The 20,637-nt window shown below is 46.7% G+C and overlaps 1 protein-coding gene and 6 non-coding genes across 7 annotated transcripts; all 7 read left to right on the top strand.

The window, feature by feature from the left end:
* The first annotated feature begins 8,337 nt into the window (after nt 1–8,337).
* TRNAR-CCU (transfer RNA arginine (anticodon CCU)) lies at nt 8,338–8,410 on the top strand. Its single transcript has one exon. It is a non-coding gene; the product is annotated as a tRNA-Arg (tRNA).
* A 258-nt stretch (nt 8,411–8,668) lies between these two features.
* On the top strand, nt 8,669–8,741 carry TRNAR-CCU (transfer RNA arginine (anticodon CCU)). The gene has a single exon. It is a non-coding gene; the product is annotated as a tRNA-Arg (tRNA).
* A 258-nt stretch (nt 8,742–8,999) lies between these two features.
* On the top strand, nt 9,000–9,072 carry TRNAR-CCU (transfer RNA arginine (anticodon CCU)). The gene has a single exon. It is a non-coding gene; the product is annotated as a tRNA-Arg (tRNA).
* A 258-nt stretch (nt 9,073–9,330) lies between these two features.
* On the top strand, nt 9,331–9,403 carry TRNAR-CCU (transfer RNA arginine (anticodon CCU)). Its single transcript has one exon. It is a non-coding gene; the product is annotated as a tRNA-Arg (tRNA).
* A 108-nt stretch (nt 9,404–9,511) lies between these two features.
* On the top strand, nt 9,512–11,575 carry LOC146205555 (uncharacterized). Its single transcript, XM_084590255.1, has one exon. It carries the CDS (start codon nt 9,723–9,725, stop codon nt 10,977–10,979), a length of 1,257 nt encoding a protein of 418 aa, XP_084446381.1. The 5' UTR covers nt 9,512–9,722; the 3' UTR covers nt 10,980–11,575.
* Nucleotides 11,576–14,982: 3,407 nt separating this feature from the next.
* On the top strand, nt 14,983–15,055 carry TRNAR-CCU (transfer RNA arginine (anticodon CCU)). The gene has a single exon. It is a non-coding gene; the product is annotated as a tRNA-Arg (tRNA).
* A 256-nt stretch (nt 15,056–15,311) lies between these two features.
* TRNAR-CCU (transfer RNA arginine (anticodon CCU)) lies at nt 15,312–15,384 on the top strand. The gene has a single exon. It is a non-coding gene; the product is annotated as a tRNA-Arg (tRNA).
* Nucleotides 15,385–20,637: the final 5,253 nt, after the last annotated feature.

Below are 20,637 nucleotides of genomic sequence, written 5' to 3'. Positions count from 1 at the left end.
AGGTTCTTAATGAGTCCTTGTTCCCCATACCTTTGTTTCGTCCAGCTTATCAGGAGTTTCTTGGCACTAACGTTTTAAAGCGTGTTAAGCGCATGTGCATTCAGACTGCTGCAAAACGTTTTTTTTTTATATTATACGTATACATGAACGCTTTCTGTTAAGGCACGTCTTCACGTAAAGGAGATGTTCGTGCCATGGCCTGTGAACTCTCACCTGTGCAACACGCCAGAGATTCCCGACAACTGCCTTATTCAGTGCTACGATGCTGTGTTTTTCTGGGACATATTTCAGCGGACGCTAAAGGAGGACATTGAGATCACACCATATCGCATTCGCTTCTGGTCGGTTTGGAAAAACTATGATGTGCCTTGTGAGTTTTTTTATGTTGATGGGTCTATTTAGTTTGTGGAAAAGCCGAATGATGGGTCATCATGTTCAATCACCCCGATCATCGAAGTCATTATTTTGAGAGCAGTGCTAGGCTCGTTGGGAGTATCATGCCCTGGAACAGCCGCATACTTAGTTGCCGCATCTCGATGCCTGTGAGTTCCTCCCGAATTTTTACATTTGTTATGGCAGCGAATTGCAGGTTTATAATATGTAGCCTGATTAATTGAGGCATCACCTGTTTTAGTTTCTCATCCCAGAAATTCTCCCATCCAATAAAAGAACATAAAGCCCTCGTGGCCCAACGAATAAGGTATCGTTCTCCTAAACCCGGGGTTTTGGCTTGGAGTCCCGCCGTGGGTATGTTGCCGATACTGGTCCCACAATTCTTTTTTCTTGCTAGGTCAGTCAAACAGGCAACACTTCTGGTTCTCTGCATGCCAAACACCATTGACAGCTGCAAGCTTCTGGCTATGCGCTACTGAGATATATTTGAGCGCGATTGTTTTGCAGCACCACTTAGAGCCATTTCTATTTGTGGAAATCTGTAAAACTTCACCCATTCATCTTGTCCCCTTCTTACAACTACTGACGCGTGCACTGCTCGCACGTGCCCTCGTGACATGAGGGATAAGAATCGGTCTCCTAAACCGAGGATTGCGGGTACGAGTCTCGCTGAGAGTAGGTTGCAGATACTGCTCCTGCAATTTTTTTTTCTTGCTAGGTCAACCAAGTAGGCAACACAGCTGGTTCTGTGCGTGCTAAACACTATTCATAGCTGCATGCTCCCGACTAAGCGCTACTGGAATATATAAATGGGCGCAATTTGTTTTGCAACACCACTCATTATGTCTATTTCTATTATTTAAGATACTATTCCACTTTGTAGAAATCAGTAAAGTTCACTCATTAACCTGGAATCATTTCCTTGTTCCAACTACTGGCGTGTGCGCTTCTCGCACGTGCACTAATGGCCTAAGGGATAAGGCATCGGTCTCCTAAATACCGGGGATCGTGAGTTTGAGTACCGCCGAGTGTAGATTGCAGATACTGCTCCCGCAAGTTTTTCTTGCTGGGTCAACTAAACAGGCAATACTGCTGGTTCTGTGCATGACAAACACCATTCATAGCTGCATGCTTCTGACACCGCGCTACTGGAAAATACAGGTGCGCAGTTGTTTTGCAACACCACTCAGTGCTCATTTCTATGTGTGGAAATCAGTAAAGTTCACTTATCCATCTTGCTTCGTTTCCTTGTTAGAGTTACTGGCGCGTGCACTTCTTGAACGTGGCCTCTTGGGCGGATTCGACTTCTGGGCACCGAGCGTGACAGACGTTGGGAACGTAGGCTATGTTCAGCCGCGGAAACAGGTTTTGCGACTCGGGTGATGATTACCAAGTGATTTTGCCAAGTCTACCAACAAGGAATCTTTTTTGAATACAGTATTTGTGCATGCTGACATCAGGACCTGATCGTATCGAGCAGATTCACGAGACGCCTTGGATCAGCTATCACTGCTCCCCGAAGTATCTTGGGGCGTATCGCATGAGCCACGTCTGGGCGGTTACTTTCAAAGATGCTGAAGCTGCAAAGAAGATTGTGAATGAACGTGAAATAACAGTAAAGAAAGGCCTATGCATTGTTTTTGACCCTGCCAATCAAGATGTGCGCATGAAAGTGCATTGGCTGATGCGCAGTGTCCCGGATGGAGGTGAGCGGTTCACTTTTGCGGCGTTGTAATTGACGTTTAGAGGGAGCGTCGGTGTCGATTTGGCACTTGTGGTCGTGGTCGGAAGGCCTCCGCTTTGCCTGCGCTGTCGCAGCACGGGCCACATTCACCGGGAGTGTCGCATACCGCGTTGTGGGTCGTGCCGCTGGTTTGGACATGAGGAGAGTCAGTGCCCTCGAATCTACGCAAGTGTTGCCGGACCCGCACCCAGGGACGATACCTCTGACTGACTCATTCATTCATTCATTCATTCATTCATTCATTCATTCATTCATTCATTCATTCATTCATTCATTCATTCATTCATTCATTCATTCACTGGTCTCAGAAAAATGTACAAACACTTTTCGGACCAATGGCCAGAGGCTAGTTGATGTGCGATTGTCAAAAAGTATTCAACGGGCACGACGTTCAATAAAAGTTTGCACTAAATTAAAATAATGAGAACGGAATGACCGCACTTGTCACGAGACAAGGTCACATGAAATAAATGTAAATGTAAATGCATCAATATATATTGACGTTGGCAGTGTGGCAGTTGTGTAGTACTCTGTGTCAATGGCACTGCTAAAAAATGCAGTTTAGGTAAAGAACACTTGGTGGAAAACATAAAAAAAATCGACGTAAATAAATATAGATACATGCTGAAAGAATGACAGTTGTGTACAGCACTCTGTGAATGGTACTGCGGAAGAATCTACAATTTTGAAAATAAAGACTGCTTATGGATGAGCTGCTTATGGATGGCTGCTTATGGATGAGGCGGATTCTGAGGAGGCCACCATAGCAAGAAGCAGCCCCCCGGTACAGAACTCACGGAAATCTTGTTGAGGCTCCAGCTGGCGCAAGTTTCAGCTCAAATGGCAATCGCCCCAAGCAATCAGTCAAATGCCGCTCAATATAACATGGCTTCTGGAGACACTTCTGGAGACGGTGGCCTTGTCAAGCTCCGCGTGCAACAGAAACGATGATGCCATGGATTGTGCCCAGTGTGCTGCGGCTGTCGTTTCCAGGAAGCGTTCACATTAGGATGGAGTGGTCGAGACGCAGGAACTGGACAGGGAGAGAAGTGACGAGCCACCGCCAAAGAACAGCCGTGATGGGAGGGTGGATCGAGCTGAGGCAGGCGGGAAAGCCTAATAATAAGCTTAATAAACGTTTCCACCAGCACCACCACCTCTTTAATGGTTTGTCGCTGGTATCGGCGCAAAGTTTTGGCGCTGCTCACAGAGCCAGGGAATGGATACGGTGACAACCGCGCTTGTTTGTACGACATTGTATGTACATGCAACCGAACGTGCCTTGGACATCTACGGGCAAGCGCAGCGGGTACGTGAGCGGATTGTCACATGTGCATCTCAGTCACTGTGAGTGAACTGCAATTTTGGGCACCTTCGAACATTACTCTGCAGGGACGCCATTCAGCAACTCATGACAGCTAAACTTGAAAGCGCAATTCGTGTAACTTTAAATGTGAGATGTCAGGGGGGTAGAAGGCGACATGCCTGCTAAGCCGCCTTTTTGTTGATCACAACTTAGACATTGTAGCCATACAAGAAACAAAAATTAAGAGCCAAGACGTAATTGACAATATGGCGACGCAATTCTGACTGCACTATGAGGGCTCTGTTTGTCATGCAGTTGGTGCGTCAGGCGAATACGTTCTTTTTGTTCGTAATAATTTTGGTTTTAATGTCGTATCAGTGCATGCTTACCAAAGTGGTCGACATGCTTGTCGTGGATTTTTTATATTCGTGTTTAAATTTTCGTGTTTTTTTTCTATTTATTCTCATAAAGCTGAGTAGGAGCGAAAATAATTTTCTGAAGGACTAGACATATCTTGGCTGCGATAAAGTTGTGATACTGCTGGGCGACTTTAAGTGTGTTTGTTTCGCTGATCGCGTGAAAGGCTTGCCAGTGAGAGATTCAAGCGCCCAAGTGCTGGCCACGCTTGTCCATGGATGTACTTTAGAAGACATCGGTAACGTCCTTGCGAGTGGAGCGCGCCCTCAGTATACGTATTTTCAACGCGACAGCCAAGCACGGCTGGATGGGCTACGTGTGTCAGGAGAACTGATTTCACTTTACTCGGGTTATGAAGTCAAGGCTGTATCTTTCAGCGGCCGCTGCTTGGTATGTTGCCACTTTTGGAAAAAAAAAAAAGCGCGAAGAAATAAAAACAATTTTTGACTGATATTAATAGAAATTAAATGTAAAGCTCCTAGATGAAACTTTGCCGCACGAGATAGGAGAGCTGGAGAGGTTGCTTATTATGCAGCCTGACAACTTTTCTGCAGAATGAGAGCATTTCTAACAAAGCGTTAAAATCAAGGCGTTTGGGAAAGCTAGAGAACTTTGCTATCAAGAAAAGAAAAAAGAGAGGGCACTACGCGAGGAGCTGGAACTGATAAGTGTTGGTAACTCCGAGCCAGGACGTAATGCCAAATGAATAAAAGAAGTTAAACGAGAGCTTGAAATGTTAGACGCTGAACGGTACAAGGCGGCTGGGATTCGAACCCGATCGGAGAAGTTTTGGGCTGGCGAAATGCTAACCAAGCGAGCTTTGTGGGAAGAGCGGCGATACGCATTACAAAAAGAGATAACGCTAATCAAGAATTAAGATGAGCTCACAAGTGATCACTCAGTCATTGAGAATATAATAGTTGAACACTTCAGTGAATTGCTATGCTCCAGCCATGTAGAAAATGAAAGTTTGCGGATCACTCAGTCATTGAGAATATAATAGTTGAACACTTCAGTGAATTGCTATGCTCCAGCCATGTAGAAAATGAAAGTTTGCGGACAGAGTTCTTACGACTTATGCCGGAGCTAGATGATGAAATTAGAGCGCAACTAGAAAACAACCGATCACTGCAGCAGAAATTGAAAATGCTATCGACGAACTCCCAACCGGAAAAGCGCCGGGACCAGACGGGCTTGGCTCCGGCTATTATAAAATATTTAAGTACTCTGTTGCCCAGGTGTTGCTCAAAGTTCTGAACAAAACATACGAACGTAAAAAGGTTCCGCTCTCATTCATTACATCCCGCATCGTCCTAATTCCCAAGACAGATGATCCGGACAAACGTCCCTTGGTGGCGTCTTATCGTCTGATAAGCCTCACCAATGTAGACTATAAAGTATATATGAGGGCGTTGGCAAAAAGGATGCAAAGCGTAATAAACATTTTGGTCGGACCCCACCAGAAGTGCGGTATTAAATGACATAGCATTGCTATAAACGTGCACACTACGAGAACCATTTTGGAGTGCTGTGATGCTTTTGCTGCCGGAGTGGCAATGATGCAACTTGACTTAGCTAAGGCTTTCGATAGAGTTTCGCATGATGCCGTCTTTGCACTGCTTGAACATTCGAATGTTGGCTCCGTAATACCGGAGGGAATTAAAACGCCGTATGCTAACTGCGCAGCGCGAGTAACTTAACGGAGAGCTCCCTCACAGTCTGTACGCATGTGCTCATCAGTCAGGCTAGGGTGCACCTTGTCCCCTTTACTTTTCGCGGTCTATCTCGAGTCTTTATGCCTGGCTATCATAAGCAATGAACGCATTTCAGGGTTCAAGTTACAATCAGCCGATGTTAAATTTATAGCATATGCTGGTGACATTGGTGTATTTTGCTCCAATAGAGAAAGTATTCAAGAAGTCACGGGCATTGTGGAAACTTTTTGTGAAAGCACTGGTTGCAAAGTCAACTGGGAAAAAGAGTGCAGGTTTCCGGCATGGCGATTTGGATGTCACACATTAATACTTTTCAAAACTGCAATGCTCAGATATGTCAATATAATATATGGGCGTACCGCTTGATGCCTGTCGTGACCCTGCTCAGCTCTGAATTACGCAAGCGGAACGAGTCAGGGAGAACGCGGAGGCTTGGCAGGGCAAACTATTGTCAATGTTTTCCCGCGCCTATGTATGCAATTTTTTCCTCATGGCTAACATATGGTATATTATGAATATACTCTGCGCGGCCCGTTGAAGCATCCAAAAAATTTATCGTGTTTTTCATATTTTCTTGTGGGCGTCTTCTTGGGGAAAAAAAAGTCGAACAAACTTATTCCCTTCTCTTAAAGCTGGTGGCTTGGGACTTGCACTTGTTATTGAGGCCAGATTATATCTGGGTTCATTTTCTTTCAGATCAAAGCGATATCTTTCTGCGAACTGTTATGCAGGTTCGATTGCAAAAAATGCTCTCTGAATTCATTGTACCATTCTGTGGCAGCATGACCGAAGCTGTGACCGGATATATGCAACAGGAGTGGTTTCATGAGGAATGCTACTTGTCCGGGTTTCAATGGAATACTTGAGCACAGTGCCGAAGAAAAAATTTATATGAGGAGCTTTTGGATGTGATGCTCCCTATGTCTATGTATCGCTTACCGCATGGTGGAGGCCTTGACAACGACCTTCTAAAGAGAGTTTAAAGGATGCCAGTAAGACCGTCGCTGAAAACTTTCATCAAGTTGCATTAAAATACATTACCTGTTAAATCCTGGTTACATAATAAAGGCATTTTCGTTCCATATACAACAAGCTGTTTAATGTGCAAGAAACCTGAAACTATAGAACATATATTTTTGGAGTGTTGGGTTCCTGTCTTCCACTGGGACATTCTTCAAAGTACGCTTTAAAAAAGACCTCCCATTGGATTCTTACGGGATCCGATATTTGCCAATTGAGAGTGACATCTTACCTTTGGATTTAATCATGCTCCTTGGCCTCCATGAGTTCTGGTAAAAACGTCCCTGGAGAAAATGTCCCCGGAGTAAATGTCCCTGGAAAAAATGAACCCCGAAGAAAAGTCACTATTTGCGAAGTAGGAAAAAATATCCCCAAGCGGGGACTGCGTTTCTCCTGGCGAGCTTTGGTGTATGCTACAGCACTTCCATCTGCCTGCTTAGAAGTGACCGAACATTGAATTGATACGGGGCGTTCATAACAACAACAACAACAAAAAGGGGTGTGCTAACACAGTAACAGCGCCTTGTTTTCGCTTTATTTGCAGAAAAAATGCGAATTGGCCGCCGATTTTGTTAAACCGGAAGCTTGTTGCGATGCGTTAGGGAAATAATGGTCAACGACCGGTTAAGCCTCAGCTTTCTTCCCCAATACAGCATCTCCATCATCACCGGAAGTGCAGCAAGCAGTCTACACCAGCACCAGAGGAAGGGTTGAACCACGTCACCGCAAGGTCTTCGAGGTACTTCTAGAGAAACCTTCTGTTTTGGGCGCTTCCCCAAGGCTACCACACTCCAAGCCGCTTGTACCTTTCTCAGAGGGTAATATTACCGAGCTGATTAAACCTGTCTTAATGATTTCTTAACGAGCTGCAGAGCTCGGAACCACGCAACGTATAAAGTGTCAGATGGCTCTTTCACCATGCTCTTTCACAGTGCATGTAAACACATCAGGGGCCCAGAGGACCCAGGTCACAAATGATGATTACATTTATCTCAAAGCCAAGAAAGAATAGAATGAAATGTACATTTTTTTGCCATGTGAATTCTGAAAGAATTCATTCTTTCAAGCGGCTTTTTCAGATGCCTTTTCTTCCGAGGACATCTTTTTCCGGGGCCGTATCTTCCGAGGACGTTTTTACCAACACCCTGGAATCAACAGCTTGTGGAAAACGAGAATACAAGTGCTTCATGCAGATATCAATACTCACTCTGTACACGATATCCTTGTTGAAAGTGTGTATCAGAGATGTGTATCAGGCGCTCCCTGAGCCACGCGACTGGATTTCTTTTTTCGATTAACTGGCTGTTTTTAAACAATTTTAACAGACGCGTCAGTCTGAGTTTGGCTTACTCGTTTTTCTTTTAAATATTTGCATGTCATGTTTTCAGTGTCAAAGCCAGCAATAAAGCAAACAAAATTGTCCTCGTGGCCTAACGGGTTAGGCATCGGTTTCTTAAACCGGGGATTACGGGTTCTGCTGAAAGCAGGTTGCAGATAGTGCTACTGTATTTTTATTTTTCTTGCTAGGTCGACCAACTACGCCACACTGCTAGTGAAGTGCATGCCAAACACAGGTGATAGCTGCATGCTCGTGACGGGGCGTTGCTGGAATATATGAGGCCGCAATTTTGTCGCAACAGCAATGAGAGCTGATTTTTATTTGTGGAAGTCAGTAAAAGTTTACTCAATCATCTTGCTTCTTTTACCTGTTAAATCTACTGGTGCGTGCACTTCCCTCACGTGCCCTCGTGGCCTAACGGATAAGGCATCGGTCTCCTAAACCGGGGATCGCGGGTTCGAGTCCCGCCGAGGGTAGGTTGCAGATGCTGCTGCTGTATTTTTGTTTTTATTGCCGAGTCATCCAACTGCGCCACACTGCTGGTGAAGTGCATGTCAAACACAGGTGATAGCTGCATGCTCGTGACGGGGCGTTGCTGGAATATATATGAGGCCGCAATTTTGTCGCAACAGCAATGAGAGCTGATTTTTATTTGTGGAAGTCAGTAAAAGTTTACTCAATCATCTTGCTTCTTTTACCTGTTAAATCTACTGGTGCGTGCACTTCCCTCACGTGCCCTCGTGGCCTAACGGATAAGGCATCGGTCTCCTAAACCGGGGATTGCGGGTTCGAGTCCCGCCGAGGGTAGGTTGCAGATGCTGCTGCTGTATTTTTGTTTTTATTGCCGAGTCATCCAACTGCGCCACACTGCTGGTGAAGTGCATGTCAAACACAGGTTATAGCTGCATGCTTGTGACGGGGCGTTGCTGGAATATATATGAGGCCGCAATTTTGTCGCAACAGCAATGAGAGCTGATTTTTATTTGTGGAAGTCAGTAAAAGTTTACTCAATCATCTTGCTTCTTTTACCTGTTAAATCTACTGGTGCGTGCACTTCCCTCACGTGCCCTCGTGGCCTAACGGATAAGGCATCGGTCTCCTAAACCGGGGATTGCGGGTTCGAGTCCCGCCGAGGGTAGGTTGCAGATGCTGCTGCTGCAATTTTGTTTTTATTGCCGGGTCATCCAACTGCGCCACACTGCTGGTGAAGTGCATGTCAAACACAGGTGATAGCTGCATGCTCGTGACGGGGCGTTGCTGGAATATATATGAGGCCGCAATTTTGTCGCAACAGCAATGAGAGCTGATTTTTATTTGTGGAAGTCAGTAAAAGTTTACTCAATCATCTTGCTTCTTTTACCTGTTACATCTACTGGTGCGTGCACTTCTCCCACGTGCCCTCGTGGCCTAACGGATAAGGCATCGGTCTCCTAAACCGGGGATTGCGGGTTCGAGTCCCGCCGAGGGTAGGTTGCAGATGCTGCTGCTGCATTTTTGTTTTTATTGCCGGGTCATCCAACTGCGCCACACTGCTGGTGAAGTGCATGTCAAACACAGGTGATAGCTGCATGCTCGTGACGGGGCGTTGCTGGAATATATATGAGGCCGCAATTTTGTCGCAACAGCAATGAGAGCTGATTTTTATTTGTGGAAGTCAGTAAAAGTTTACTCAATCATCTTGCTTCTTTTACCTGTTACATCTACTGGTGCGTGCACTTCTCCCACGTGCCCTCGTGGCCTAACGGATAGATTCTACTTCCGGCCGCCGAGGCGAACGGACGTGCCATCATGTGCTCCGACGGAGCGGTAACAGCGGCCCAGCTGGGTCGCGGAAACAGGATTGCGGACTTACCGGACCAGGATTATCAAGTCATTTTGCCTCAACTGCCATCAGGTCGGAATGTTTTAAATACTGTTTTTCTGCATGCCGATGTGAGATGTCGGCCGTATCGCGTGGAAGACTTCCGCGATGCGTTGGATAGTCTGGATATGCTCCCCGAGGTGATTGCCTTGGGGGCGTACCAGATGAATCACGTCTGGGCGCTTACATTCAAGAGCGGAGACGGGATGAAGAAAATGTTGGCCCTGCGTGATTTCAAGGTGAAGGAACGACGATGCGTAATCATCGACCCAATGAACCAGGACGTGAGGCTGAAGTTGCACTGGCTTGTCTACGGTGTCCATGACGACGACGTGCGATCTGCCCTGGCACCTTTTGGGAAGGTAACGGACATTTCGAAAGAAAAGTGGCGTGTCAGTGGCGTTGCGGACAAAGCATCAACGACAAGAGTAATTGGGCTCAAGCTGAAATCCGGTGTTTCGGTGGATGACCTCCCGCACCAGCTCCGCGTAGCAGGCGAGTTGGCTCGGGTTGTAGTGCCGGGCAGAGCTCCGCTTTGTCTCCGGTGCCGGACTGCGGGGCACATTAGACGCGAGTGTCGTGTTCCTCGTTGCACCCGATGCAGGCGCTTTGGTCATCGGGAGGACATGTGCGTTAAAACTTACGCGAGTGTTACTGGACCACTGCAACAAGAGGACGCTTCAGACCTCATTATGGATGAAGCCGACGCCGAGGAAGCAGCGAAAGGGCGGCTAGAAGTGTCCACGCGATGCCCTAACGCGTCTTCCGAAAATTCTGAAGGCTCCACGCAGGCCGCAAGCCGCGACACGAAAAGCCAGTCACTTGCTACACAAGTAAAGACGCCTTCGGAGGCTGCTGAGAAGTCCTCCGAGAGCACCTTGTCGGAGGGCCAGCCAGACGAACACACCCAGGACGGCATGCAGTCACCTGAAGTTACGAAGGCTGCGTCTAGTAGTGACCGAAGAGCAGCGTCAGCCGCAGGCAATGGAAGTCAGCGGGAGCCGATGGAATTAACTGTGAACTCAAAAAGAACGCACGGGGACAGCGTGGGAGCAGGAGACGGCCTTGACTACACTAACAACGAGGGACCGCCCCCCAAAGCCGTCATGCCACGGCGACCTAGCTTCAGACCGAAGCCAAACATCTCCCTCGACCGGAATACGGTCGGGACACCGCCCTCGTAGCAAAGAGCGATTGTGAAGTTTGTGCACAAGGAACTGGACAAACCCTTCAAGGTGCTTCGACCGAGAAGCAAGGCCTCTTCGCAGTGGCTACGGGCTCAACCAAAAAAGCAAGTGCACATGCTCAACTGCTTCCCAGACTGCCGTGGTAAGCGCTGTGCGGTCCTTTTGTTTTGCAATTAAATGGCAGTAAACCTCCAGTCTGCGTTACGTATAGCCACCTTAAACGTTCGCGGAATGACAGCGAGGCGGCGGCAATATCAAGTTAGTCGGCTATTTCTTGAAAACGAATTGGACTTGGTCGCTATACAAGAAACGAAGGTAGAAAGTGAAGAACAAACGGACCGCATGGTGCAACCATTCAGAGATAGGTACAATGTATGTGTGTGTCATGCTGTTGGCAATTCGGCAGGATGTGTTATTTTTATTCGCAACAGTCTGGGCATTGTCGAGGAGGCAGTCACAGTGTGCCCTTCTGGACGCCTGATTGTTGTTGACTTTTCCTTCTCTAATTTGAAATGGCGTATGATATGCGTCTATGCACCTAATAAGGAAGGGGAGCGTAGGTTGTTCTTCGAGCAGCTCGAACAGCATTTGAAGGGTGAAAGATATGTTGTTATGGTGGGTGACTTCAATTGTGTATGTATGCCTGAAGATCGCGTAAAACTTCAGCCTGTGAAGGACCCCAGCGCACACTTATTAAGGACGTTAACCACAGAGTATCACCTAGAAGATGTTGGTTGGCTTCTGTCACCTAATGGACAATGCCAGTACACCCATTTCCAAAGAGAAAGCCATGCGAGGCTAGATCGTGCATACATTTCCCTAGAACTCGCGCCTCTGTGCCGAAGTTATGAAGTTAAGCACGTGTCTTTTACAGATCACAGCCTAGTAGTTTTTTGCATAGGAGCAAAGGAAAATAAATCTAAATTTAACTGGGAGCTTTGGAAATTTAATTCTAAACTTTTGGATGATGAGAGCTATGTGAACGAAGTAAAGGAAATGTTCAACGCACTGTTTGCGACGAAATCAGGGGACTGGATAAGTGAGTGGGAAAGTTTTAAGAACAATATAAAAATGAAAGCAATAGAAAGAGCAACCATTTTACGACATGTCAGTAAAGAGAACGAGCAAGATCTGCACCGTCAACTCAACTTGTTGCTGAACCTAGATAGCGGGACGCCTGGATTGTAGTCGAAGCAGATTAAAGAAGTTAAGAATAAACTTGAGCTTATCGATGAAGAAAGATATAGGGGAGCTATTGTGCGAGCACGAGCAGAGCGATTATGGTTTGGCGAGACACCGAACAAGCGCTCACTCGGTGACGAGAAAAGATACGTGGAAAAAAACAAAATTAAAAAGATACTTCACCATAACGAAGTTGCAACAGAATGCGAGGTTATCAAAGAAGCGTTTGCAGAGTACTATAGTGAGCTACTTGGGCGGGCTAAGCAAAGGAAAGAACAATTCGAAAGTCAGTTTTTGCAGACCATGCCCAGGCTTGAGGATGAAGTTAAAGCCAGGCTTGAGCAACCAATCAGTGTACTTGAAATTGAGCAGGCTATAGAAGAAATAAGCGCTGGAAAATCACCCGGTCCTGACGGATTAGGGGCTGCTTTTTACAAGAAATTCAAATCAGAAGCCAGCAGGGCATTGTACTGCGTAATAAAGGAAGCATACCATGTTAAACAAATGCCGCCATCTTTCAAAGCTTCACATATTGTCTTAATTCCTAAATCAGATGACGCAGTCAAACTTCTATCGGTGGAGTCCTATCGGCCTATAAGCCTCACAAATGTGGATTATAAATTGTTTATGAAAGTGTTGGCAAGGAGGGTGCAAGGTGTCATTAAACAGTTGGTAGGTCCACACCAAACGTGCGGCATTAAGGGCCGCACTATCTGTACGAATGTACACACAGCAAGATGCGTTTTAGAGTGTTGTGATGCAGACGGAAGACATGTAGCAATGATGCAGCTTGACTTGTCAAAAGCATTTGACAACGTTTCACATGACGTCCTTTTCACCATTTTAGAGCATGTAAATATCGGAAGTGTTATCGTAGATGGAGTCAAAATGGCATACGCTGGGTGCTCTACCCGTATTATTGTAAATAAAAGTCTTACTGACGCAATAGCCGTGCGATCGTCAGTGAGGCAAGGATGTCCATTGTCCCCTCTTCTATTTGCCTTGTATCTAGAGCCCTTTTGTTTAAGCCTGATTAATAATGAAAGAATCCGTGGATTCAAGCTACAAGCATCTGAAGTGAAAGTACTTGCGTACGCGGATGATATAGCCATTTTCTGTGTGAACCGACAAAGCGTAAGTGAGGCAGTCGAGGTTGCTGGCGGTTTTTGCACCGCAACTGGCTGTGAGATTAACTGGGAAAAATCGGCTGGCTTTTGGCATGGTAACTGGTACGAAAGACCGGAAACGTTTGCAAACATGCGATGGACATCGTTGCCTACGAAGTATCTGGGTATGCCACTTGATAGCTATCAAGATAGCGAACAGTACTGGCGTCAAGAGACAGAAAGGGTCAGGGAAAAGGCGCAAGGCTGGCAAGGCCGTAATTTGTCCATGTTTGCCCGCGCGACTGTCTGCAATCTTTTTTTGATATCCAAGGTGTGGTTCGTACTCCAATTTTTGTTCATGAAACGCACAAATCTGCAAAAAATTCACAGAGTGTTCGCGGTTTTCATTTGGGGGGCAAGTTGGGAACGTACTAGTAAGACGAATTTGTTTCATTCTGTTTGTAATGGTGGATTAGGCCTGTCTCACCTGTTTTTAAGACAAATTGTGTCGCGATTTATTTTTCTGCGGGACCAGAAAGACTACTTTTTGCGCACAGTAATGCAAGTGCACTTAAGCAATGCCTTACCTGGATTTATTGTTTCATCATGCAATGACGGCGGACGCGCAGTAACTGGGTTTTGGCGAGAAGTTGTACTTGCAGTACAAATCTTAAAGGCTCGATTTTCCCTTGAGTACTTAAGTTCAGTGCAAAGGAAAAAACTGTACAGAGACCTAATGGATACAATGTTGCCAACACCCAGGTACCGAACAATATACTGTGGAGGCCCAGGAAATGATGTTTTAAAGAGAGTTAAAAAGATGAATATTAAGCCCAGCATTAAAACCTTCTTCTTTAAACTTCATACAGGCACGCTCCCAGTTAAGACTTGGTTAGAGGAAAAGGGAATATTCGTTCCATGGACAACTAACTGTATATTATGCAAGAAACCAGAAACAATAGATCATGTATTTATTGATTGCTGGGATCCAGTCTTCTACTGGGACATCTTGCAAAGGACTCTAAAGAAAGACCTACCAATAACACCGTACGGAATCCGTTTTCTACCAATTGAAAACGATGGAGACATTCCTTATGATCTAATCATGGTTCTGGGGCTCCACAGCATATGGCGAACAAGGATGGCTGTTAGGCACGCCGATGTAAACGTCCGTCCAGTCAGGGAGAATTTCATTGAAAGCATTTTGTACTTACGAGATGTTTACCGTACATTTCCAGAACCTCCAGACTGGATTGGCGTCCTAGATGAACTTATTCATTTTAAGAAGTTTTAAGCATTCACGCTGACCACGGCATGGTCACCGTGTTTTATCTGTATATATTTGCAGTGTATTTGTCAAAGCAGGCAATAAAAAAAAAAAAAAATCGTGGCCTAACGGATAAGGCATCGGTCTCCTAAACCGGGGATTGCGGGTTCGAGTCCCGCCGAGGGTAGGTTGCAGATGCTGCTGCTGCATTTTTGTTTTTATTGCCGGGTCAATCAACTGCGCCACACTGCTGGTGAAGTGCATGTCAAACACAGGTGATAGCTGCATGCTCGTGACGGGGCGTTGCTGGAATATATATGAGGCCGCAAGTTTGTCGCAACAGCAATGAGAGCTGATTTTTATTTGTGGAAGTCAGTAAAAGTTTACTCAATCATCTTGCTTCTTTTACCTGTTACATCTACTGGTGCGTGCACTTCTCCCACGTGCCCTCGTGGCCTAACGGATAAGGCATCGGTCTCCTAAACCGGGGATTGCGGGTTCGAGTCCCGCCGAGGGTAGGTTGCAGATGCTGCTGCTGCATTTTTGTTTTTATTGCCGGGTCATCCAACTGCGCCACACTGCTTGTGAAGTGCATGTCAAACACAGGTGATAGCTGCATGCTCGTGACGGGGCGTTGCTGGAATATATGAGGCCGCAATTTTGTCGCAACAGCAATGAGAGCTGATTTTTATTTGTGGAAGTCAGTAAAAGTTTACTCAATCATCTTGCTTCTTTTACCTGTTACATCTACTGGTGCGTGCACTTCTCCCACGTGCCCTCGTGGCCTAACGGATAAGGCATCGGTCTCCTAAACCGGGGATTGCGGGTTCGAGTCCCGCCGAGGGTAGGTTGCAGATGCTGCTGCTGCATTTTTGTTTTTATTGCCGGGTCATCCAACTGCGCCACACTGCTGGTGAAGTGCATGTCAAACACAGGTGATAGCTGCATGCTCGTGACGGGGCGTTGCTGGAATATATATGAGGCCGCAATTTTGTCGCAACAGCAATGAGAGCTGATTTTTATTTGTGGAAGTCAGTAAAAGTTTACTCAATCATCTTGCTTCTTTTACCTGTTACATCTACTGGTGCGTGCACTTCTCCCACGTGCCCTCGTGGCCTAGGATTCTGCTTCCGGCCACGCCAGTGAACGGACGCAGGATGCAGGGCTCCTCAGGAGCGGCTTCAGCGGCCATGTCAGGCCGCGGTAACAGGACTGCTGATCAGGATAGTACTTATCAAGTTGTTTTGCCTGCACTGCCAACAGGTCGGTTTGTTTTGAATACGGTTTTTTTGCATGCCGATATCAGGGCCCGCCCGTACCGGGTGGAAGATTTCCGCGACGCTTTGGCACAGCATTCGCTGATCCCCGATGTTGTTGCGATGGGGGCGTATCGGATGAGCCATGTCTGGGCTGTCACTCTCAAGGATTCTGAAGCGGTGACCAAGCTTGTTAGTGTAGGCGAGTTGTGTGTGAAAAACGGTCGCTGCTTGGTAATTGACCCGGCGAACCAGGATGTGCGGCTGAAACTTCACTGGCTGCTACACAACGTGCCAGACGAGGATGTCCGTGCTGCCTTTGCGCCGTACGGAAAGGTATCCGATGTTACAAGGGAGCGCTGGCGAGTTAAAGATATGTTAGAAAAGGGCTCAACTACTAGACACGTCACGCTGAAGCTGAAAGCTGGCATGAAGCTCGACGACCTGCCGCATCAGCTGACTGTTAGCGGTGAGCTGGCGCTCGTTATTGTGCCAGGCAGACCCCCGCTGTGCCTACGCTGCCGGAGTACGGGTCACATCCGCAAAGAGTGCCGGGTTCCTCGCTGCGGAACCTGTCGACGGTTCGGGCATGAAGAGAGCCAGTGTGCTCGTACCTACGCTAGCATTGCCGGACCTGGGACCAGCGAAGACTCGTCGGAGTTAATAATGGACGAGGTGGATGCGGAGGAGGCTGCTGACATTAGAGGTCAGTCAACAAAACAGGACGCGCCTTCCATGACTGTTTTAACAAAGCATAAGGTGACGGTGCCCAGTCAAGAGAGTGAAACTCGGCAAGCCTTGCAAGATCCGTCACAGGACCATGAAGGCGAGTCAAAGGAAGCATCAGAAGATGTAATCAATTTTTCTGACGCTGAGGAGCATCTCAGCACTGAGCCTTCCTTTACTGATGCCATGGAGGTTGGGCCGGAGACAGCAGCCTTTATTGCCGCGAAACGTCCACACGAGGAAAGCGTCGAGGGGACTCAGCTGCCAGGTGGTGTTTGTGGTGAGCCGCCGCCGAAAACTTCGGGCATCCGAAGAGCAACGTTAAGACCGAAGCCGAACTTCTCGGCCGACACGCGGCAGGCGGGGAAACCGCCTCCGTAGGTTTTGTGGTGTCCTGAACGATTTGTGGGTCGGCTGCCTACCGACCAGCGTCAGGAACATTCTGCAACCAAGCGGGGCGTGTGTGAGCAAAAATGACAGACGGTGCTTGGACTTCGTTTGTATGCAGCCCGACGTTCCGCTGGGAGGACAATACATGCACACATATGCCACTGTTCTTCAGAAGCGGAGGCCACGCAATCATGAAGGTAGGCACCGTGCGGGTACGGGCGTCTCTCGCTAATACATGACTCTCAAGCTTAATTCGCCGTTACACGTAGCTACTTTGAATGTCAGAGGGCTGGGAGCGAGAAGGCGACAATGCCAGCTCAATCGCCTCTTTTTAGATAATGATATAGATGTAGCAGCTGTGCAAGAGTCAAAGATTGAGAGCCAAGAAAGCACTGACCGTATGGAGGCTTCTTTTCAAACAAACTTTTATGTGTGTGTATGCCATTCTGTTGGTGTATCGGGTGGATGCCTTTTATTTATACGTAACACGCTGGGAGTAAGCGTAGAGTCCGTTTTTGCCTGTCCAAGTGGTCGGCTTTTGGTTACTGATTTTACCTACTGTAATTTATGCTGGCGTGTGTTGTGTTTGTATGCTCCCAATTCAGAACGCGAACGTGAAGTGTTTTTTGAGTCTATTGAATCGTGGTTGAAGGTCGACAAAATCTTGCTTGTACTTGGTGACTACAACTGTGTGTGTTCAGCTGTGGACCGAGCGGCGAAGTGTAAACCTCGAAGAGACAGAAGCTCCGAGCAGTTGAATGCACTTGTGCATGAATACGGCCTTGAGGATGTTGGTAGTGTGTTCTCCACTGGAAACCAACCAGAGTTCACGCACTTTCAGCGAGATAGCCATGCTCGATTGGACAGGGTGTATGCCTCGGTTGATCTTGTTTCTCTATGTACTGCATATGAGGTCAAACCTGTGTCTTTCAGCGATCATTGTCTCGTGAGTGCAGTGTTCGGTAGGGCAGGAAAGAAATCGCGCTTTAACTGGCACCTATGGAAACTGAATGCCAAACTTCTCGCCGATGAAGAGTTCCTTACGGAAGTTAAGACCAAGTTTGAAAGTCGTCTGACTATGCGACCAGTAAGTTTTGCAGCGGAATGGGACAGCTTCAAAGAGTGGGTCAAATTGAAATCCATAGAAAAGAGCAGTAAGGTGCGGCATAAAGAGAAAGAAAAAGAAAAAGAACTGAATGAACAACTCCAGATTCTTTTGAGCATGGAAAGTTCAGTGCCAGGGCATTTCGCCAGTAAAATACGAGAGATAAAAAGTGAGTTGGAAACAATCGACAGTGAAAGATACACAGCGGCTGTTATACGTGCAAGGGCTGAAAAACTTTGGGCGGGAGAAGTACCGACAAAACGAGCGCTAGCAGACGAGAAAAGATACGCCTGCCAGAAAGAAATAAGGAGTATAAGATATGCCGGCCATATCACTGAAGATGTTAAAGATATTCAGCGTGCGGTAACAGAGCACTTCGAAGAACTGCTTAGCGCTAAGCTTGAGACTGTAGGCGGCTTTCGAACAGATTTTCTAAGACTGATGCCTGCACTGGATGACGAAAGTAAAGCGCGCCTAGAAACACCGGTAACGTTGCAGGAGATACTATCTGCAATAGATGACCTGACACCTGGGAAGGCCCCTGGGCCGGATGGTCTAAGCGCTGCCTTCTTTAAAACTTTTCAGCAGTATGCGGCTCAGTTTATGCTCGATGTAATCACTGAAGCTTATGAACGTAATACTGTTCCATTGTCTTTCGCTACATCGCACATTGTGCTAATACCCAAGACAGATGATCCGGAGAAACGACTGTTGGTGGGGTCATATCGACCGATTAGCCTCACCAATGTTGACCACAAGGTGTATATGAAGGTTTTAGCAAAAAGACTGCAAAGCGTAATAAAAAAACTGGTTGGGTCTCATCAAACGTGCGGCATCAAGGGTCGATCCATTGCCACGAATATACATGTCGCAAGAACCGTACTAGAATGTGTTGATGCACTCGGTGGTCAGATAGCCATGATGCAGTTAGATTTGGCGAAAGCCTTTGACCGTGTTTCTCACGAAATTTTTTTTTCCATTTTGGAGCATTCTAACCTTGGAAAAGTCATAGTGGAGGGTGTTAAAATGGCTTACGCGAACTGCACGACCCGTATTATAGTGAATGGTGAACTGACTGACAGCATCGCAGTACGTTCATCGGTAAGGCAGGGCTGCCCGCTCTCACCCCTGCTTTTTGCACTGTATTTAGAGCCACTTTGCTTGGCTATCATTGATAGCGATCGCATTTTAGGGTTCAAGCTGCAATTAGCACACGTGAAAATGCTGGCATATGCTGATGACATAGCAGTGTTTTGTGCAACTAGAAAGAGCATCTGTGAAGTTACGGGTGTCGTCCAAACATTTTGTGATCAAACCGGATGTAAGATCAATTGGGAGAAAAGCTCTGGGTTTTGGCACGGTGATTGGGACGTGACACCTGATTTCTTCAGTAAGCTGCGATGGTCTGCTCTCCCAACGCGATATCTAGGCGTGCCTTTAGATTGTTATCGAGATGCCAACATGCACTGGATGGAAGAAACATCCAGAGCGAAAGAAAAAGTGGATGCGTGGCAAGGAAGGCAACTCTCAATGTTTTCGCGCGCTTCCATTTGCAATGTTTTTCTTATTTCAAGGCTGTGGTACCTCATGAATGTGTTGTGTGTCTCACGAACCTCAATTCAGAAAATGCACCGCGTTTTTGCTGATTTTATTTGGGCATCCACATGGGAAAAAACCGCCCGGACGAATTTGTTTATTTCTGTTAAAAGGGGCGGGCTTGGCCTTGCCCATTTGTTCTTGCGACAAGTGGTTTCGCGATTTATATTCCTGCGTGATCAAAAAGATACCTTTCTAAGAACTGTGATGCAAGTGCGATTGCAGAGGCTGCTCCCTGAATGGATTGTGTCATGTGAAAGCATGCCTGGTACTGTGACTGGCTACCTGCGCGAAGTTGTTTTTTCGTGCAAGTTGCTGGAAGAGCGGTTTTCTTTTGATTACCTTTTCAATGTTCCCAGAAAAAAACTGTATAAAGATCTCATTGACGTGATGCTGCCGGTGCCTTTTTACAGGGCATTACACTGTGGAGGCCCAGGGCAGGATGTTTTGAAAAGAGTCAAGAAGATGCCCGTGAGGCCATCTGCTAAAACGTTCCTTTTCAAACTTCACTCTAATACGCTCCCTGTTAAAACCTGGCTGAATGAAAAAGGTATCTTCGTCGCATGGACAACAAATTGCCTGTTGTGCAAAAAACCGGAGACAATTGAACACGTCTTCTTACAGTGTTGGGATGCTGTTTTTCTGTGGGACGTCCTCCAAAGGACAATTAAAAAGGAACTTCCCCTAACTCCGTACGGAAACAGATTCCTACCAGTGCAGAACGATGATGCACCTTATGATTTAATTATGCTCCTTGGTCTCCATAGTTTGTGGAAAACACGAATGCAGGTGCGTCACGCAGATATAAATACACGATCTGCGCGTGAAAACTTCATTGACAGTGCGGTGTATATACGCGAAACTTTCAGGATGCAGCAGGATCCGCCACAATGGCATTCTCTGTTTGATGAGTTGGTGAACATGAAAAGATTTTAGCCGCGTACGCGTTAGCTCAAGTGTAGTTGACGTGTTTTATCATGTGTATTTTTGTTTTCTGTTTCACGGCAATAATAATAAAAAAAAAAAA

Source organism: Amblyomma maculatum, chromosome 1, assembly GCF_055883805.1.
Source record: "Amblyomma maculatum isolate TAMU_Amacu chromosome 1, ASM5588380v1, whole genome shotgun sequence".
In the NCBI taxonomy this organism is placed as follows: domain Eukaryota; kingdom Metazoa; phylum Arthropoda; class Arachnida; order Ixodida; family Ixodidae; genus Amblyomma; species Amblyomma maculatum.
Note: the sequence above shows the minus strand (reverse complement) of the source record. Positions and strands in the feature narration are given on the sequence as shown.